Here is a 4911-nt window from a genome sequence, read left to right on the forward strand (position 1 = left end):
GACCTTAGTCGAGCAAGCAGTCTGGAACACCAACCTCTGACATATCCTAACAAAAAATCAATTACAACAAGGTTAAACACAGAGCGACGTCAAGTTAACGATCAGATAACACCAATAGTCCAGATGGATGGTTGCCACCCCTTATGCAACAGCCTGCTTGTGTAGTTGGCTGGTGCCTCGCTTATACAATTGTCCACATAACCTGCTTAAGGCTCTATATGGATCGATCTCCCACGCCCATGGCTATATACGATTCTACACAGGTAAATAAAAATATGATTTTCTTCTCCTAATCATTCTCTGTGAGCTTTTGAAACTCCCTCGCGTACACGAGCCTTCCCTACTCACCCCATCTCTAACTTAACCATCGGAGCAACTACGCCAACAACATCAACTCTCAACCGACAAGCTTCAATTCACAAGACACACCGGAGGACGAATGCCACCACAATCCAGGAGGAAGGAGAGGGAAATCCTGCGCGAGTGGAAATGACTCCATCACTACCCATCATCACTTGTACATCATGAAGGCAATTTACCTTCTACAAATGGCCTCTTCCATGTTAACTTGCCAGGAGTATCAAGCATAGTGAATTTTTATATAAATAAAAATGTATATACAGAACCAACACAATATATAATGTGGTTAAAAATTTTGCCCATTGATGCCAACCAAAATAGGTCACAGTTGACCTATCCCTTACAACAGGGTTTAACTCTTAAAATGTTTCATCTTGGTTAAACTTTAGAATGGTTACAATACAAGGCAACAAAAAATAATAATAAAATGACACTAAACAAATATTATCTAGCCACAAGTATCCTCTCTCTCTCTATGTATATCTTGACCACCTATCATAGAAAAGATCATAGATGACCAATACAAGCAAAATTTTCATTCTAATCATATGAAAGAGCAAAATGATTACATTGATCATAAGCAACACAGTTCAGACAAGATAGCAAAAGATCCTACCGGCCCTGGGAAGATTTGTTCTTGGCCGATTTAATTTTTTCTATTGCCTAGAAAATTTTAGGAGCTGAGATTAACAAACAGTTTAATATAGGGACTTCCATAATCAACTATTAGCAAAGAAGAAATCACTATGAAGAGGACCAATACCTTAGCAACTCGATCACTGTTGAATCCATTTTCATTCACCAGAAAGCTCAGAAGACCCTGATAAGAGAGAGGAATACTGGGTAAAGATGCCTAATGGACTTATTGGCACGTAATTAATTTTCATTACTACCTCCTCATCTGGAGCTATCCACTTTAGTTCTGGAACGTCCATGGTCACATTTGGTTCTTTGAACAAACGTCGAGTTTCTTGATACGGCCACTCTTCAGGAATTTTATATCTATAATTATACCAAGTTTTATAAGAGAAACCACAAGGACCACATCAAAATCCTGATGGATCTTAATTTTTACAAAACCACAACAATTGAAGGTGATGCAACTAAATCTTTTGGAGCACCTTTCTTTGTTTATGTTCTCCAAGATATGCTCTATGCAACTATGCTGACGGATGAGCTTCAAAGCAGTTTGTCCTCCAATGCCTGACAGAGTCATTCGTTTAGCAACATTGCAAAGAAAGTTACAAAAGAAAATAGTAATAAAAAAAGCTGCTATGTATATTATTTACATATTAAAAAATATACATTCTAGGGAGAAGAAATAAAAAAACCAATGAATGTCTAACGCACATAAAGATGAGTTCTGGAAACAAAGACCATAACAAAAATGCATAAAGAACCTAAAACCTAAAATGCTACTATAGAAAGGTTAGCAACATTATTTTGTTTTTGTTGACACAACTTCTAGATGCTCAAATCATGAAAAAGGATAACTAGCATAACCGAGGATGGTATCACACAATTTTAAAGGAGAGTACAAACATGGCATAAAACTTGGCAATATAATAAAATTGCTTTTACAGAATGATGCAATTTCGATCATCAAACCCAAAAGAGTTGTAATGGATCAAATCTTTTGTAGGAAAAATAATAAACGATAGCATAAACAAATCAATAAAAACAATACCAATTAAATAGAAAGGTTGTGAAAACATTTTTGAAAATAGCATCACTGTATGATGTGTATAATTTATTTCATGGAACATCAAATGCAGAAGCAGAGTTTTTTTTTTTCCTTCAACCAAACATTTTTAAAAAAATAGAAATTTCCAAAGCATGAAATAACTACCCAAATCTGTGTTGGATATAAATACTTGGATAATGACACTCAAACAGTGACACTAAGAGTGAACAATCACTAATCCTATTGAACACATGTACAAATTTGTAAAAATAGCCATGTCAAAGATTGCGAACATACTCATGTTGAACACTATATCAAGTCCAAGTGACATAGACATGGAACAGTTGCAGTACTGACACCATATTCAACTACACAAGCATTATCATACTAGAGATTTGAATGAACATTAGTTATCAAATTTTGTACACAGTAAACGGTAGAGTACTTGCCTTGTATGTTAAACTTGTTGAATGTACAATATCTCATAAGAAAGTTTACCTTTAATGCTATCACAATAATCACATCCAGAGAGAATACACAAATCAATGAACTGATCCATAGTGAGTCTTAGCTCTTCAAGAACCTGAAAAACAAGGATGAGAATAAATACAGTAATTCAATTAGCAATAAGCAGAATAAATATACCTTTGAAACTTCAAATTCCATCACAGGGATTTTTCTGGAACTAGGATCCATTAAATAACGGAGAAACCTCGGTGCCCCAAAAGTTAAAGTATCCATGTCTTCTGAGGCAACCGCAAACACCTAGAGATTGATAATAAACAAATACATTTAGGATATTAAAGTTAAAAAAACAAAATAGAATGTGTTACATTGCATCATTTTACCTTGTCACTTTTGCAAAGAGCTGTGCATTGAGCTTCTGCTTCACACGGTGCCTTTAGATCAGAAAGATGAGTTTAGCTTCTAAAATAAGAGATACAATACTTGTATATTAAGCAATTGCATGCAGTTTTAGGAAATGTTGCGAGAGAAAGCAAAACTGTGTCATTGTTAGTTCAAATTCTTGTAGCAAGGATAAAGAATTCAATAAGTGAAAGTGGACTAGTTTACCTCAATAGTAGGCACACCCATCAGTCTTAAGAGACGTTTACAATCTTCATGATGTTGCTTGGTTACCTGTGAAAAAACTCAGCTACTGGAATCAAATTCTTCAAGTAATTTGAAAGTTCAAAATATATTTAAAGAAAAAACTATGTTACATATGAAGGAAACAGATAATTAGCATGCTAACTTCATGCTAATTGCATCATAATCAATAAGATCCTCATGATAATTTCCAATAAAATAGCAATATCAAAGATTACCTTGACAGTCCTTTTGCTGTGCTTTTCAATTCCCTCCAGATCACTAATCTGCAAACAGCAAATGTAACCAACTAAGACAGCAAAAAAAATTTTAGCACACTAAAGAGTCCCAATAAAGGTACTTGTTATGCACAATCAATGACCTCAATTGCTGTGTTCAGATCGTTAGTTGCATCTTCCCTCTTTGAATATCTAAAGAATAAAATAAGCTTCCAGATTATCATTATCTTGCAATATTAAAAAAGGAGAGGGACAATTACAAAACTGTAAAGACTAGCCTTTTGGCAAATTCTTGTTTCTTCAGCTCTGGAGGTTGACCGTCAAATACATATCTGGCATCACAAAGATGATAATAAAATATGGTGGCTAAATGAGAAACAAAATGATATTTAGACATGCAAATGGACTTACACTGGCTCGATACCTGCTTCTAATAATCTGATAGTTCGATTGAACATCCCTTGCAAATGACTTATCGGCCATACAAAATGTCAAGAGTAGAAGAAGAAATAAAGAAGTCCAAGTCAAGCATAGATTTTTCTCAAAATTAGAGCACTTTTAACATTTATCATCAACAACAAGATGGAATAGAAGTGTAAGATCACCGTGTAACTTCACCAGTCTGGTTAGTGAGAGTGTTCATGCCAGTTCTTCCGACAACAATCTGGGCGCAAGAAAATGGCATCAAGTTATAAATTTGAGGGAGGGAAGTGTGGGTACAAACAGGAGCCAAAAGCTCAATAGCCACTATCTAAAACCTTAAACCCTAACTCGAGAAGAGGATGGCATATCCAAAAGCATAATTCAAAAAATAAGAAGAAAAAAAAGACTAAACATAAGTCACGGACAAGGAACTGGTACACGCTCATGCTAGCGTCAATTGCAATCTTCCGGCCGAAATAACTCTCAAACTTCTGTTCCTTCATAGCTTTGGGAGCGTGGTCCGCAAGGAGCTTCGTCAAACCCTACCGGCAAAGCGACAGCGAGCAATAACGACGCCATGGCAAAGTAAGTGAGGGTGACAATCGAAGAGGCATATGGATGCGAAAGCCTACCTTTATCCCCATGGCGATCTCGAGGGAGAGGCTTGGGTGTAGCTCACGGAGGAGACGGCGATGGAGATGGTGAAAATGGGAAAGAAGAGTTGCTATCTTTGGGCCTTTCCCGCCTCGTTCTGGTCTCTTGTGATCTTCAACCCCTGCCCTTCCTCCCCTTTCAATCCGAAGGTCCAAATCGAACGGAACCCTAGCAGACTAAGCAGTTTGAGTGCGATGCCAACTCCAAATGATCCGTTAATTCACAATAAACCGCGATTTTGCCACTGCGGCCCAATTAGGCCCAATTAACCTCTGATGTCGCACCATGGACTACACTATCTAATAGAACAATTGAATTAGTAGACTGAAATTAATAACAATTGAATCATCTAATAGAAATGAAATAATAGTCATTCATCTATAATTTATTAATTTTGTAGTTAGGAGAGACAAAATACTAACTTATTCACATTCATTGCCTCTTCTTCTCTTCTAAAATTTT

At 36.3% G+C, this 4911-nt stretch overlaps 1 protein-coding gene across 9 annotated transcripts; it reads right to left on the bottom strand.

Moving 5' to 3' along the window:
* Positions 1 to 233: 233 nt before the first annotated feature.
* Positions 234 to 4660, bottom strand: LOC122054027 (flap endonuclease 1). Of its 9 annotated transcripts, none has more exons than XM_042615889.1 (16): positions 4428 to 4660; positions 4221 to 4337; positions 3978 to 4036; positions 3784 to 3843; positions 3651 to 3704; positions 3516 to 3564; positions 3373 to 3420; positions 3119 to 3184; positions 2893 to 2943; positions 2690 to 2809; positions 2543 to 2627; positions 1482 to 1563; positions 1254 to 1362; positions 1124 to 1180; positions 977 to 1023; positions 712 to 852 (listed from the first exon to the last, which is right to left on the bottom strand). In XM_042615889.1, the coding sequence occupies exons 1-16, from the start codon at positions 4437 to 4439 to the stop codon at positions 834 to 836; spliced, it is 1035 nt and encodes a 344-aa protein (XP_042471823.1). In that variant the 5' UTR covers positions 4440 to 4660; the 3' UTR covers positions 712 to 833. The 9 variants fall into 9 exon arrangements, with proteins under 9 accessions (XP_042471821.1, XP_042471823.1, XP_042471828.1 ...); XM_042615894.1 differs by having other exon boundaries at positions 930 to 1023; XM_042615887.1 differs by lacking the exons at positions 712 to 852; positions 977 to 1023 and adding an exon at positions 234 to 475.
* Positions 4661 to 4911: the final 251 nt, after the last annotated feature.

The sequence above is a fragment of the Zingiber officinale genome, chromosome 1B, assembly GCF_018446385.1.
Source record: "Zingiber officinale cultivar Zhangliang chromosome 1B, Zo_v1.1, whole genome shotgun sequence".
Taxonomy (NCBI): Eukaryota; Viridiplantae; Streptophyta; class Magnoliopsida; order Zingiberales; family Zingiberaceae; genus Zingiber; species Zingiber officinale.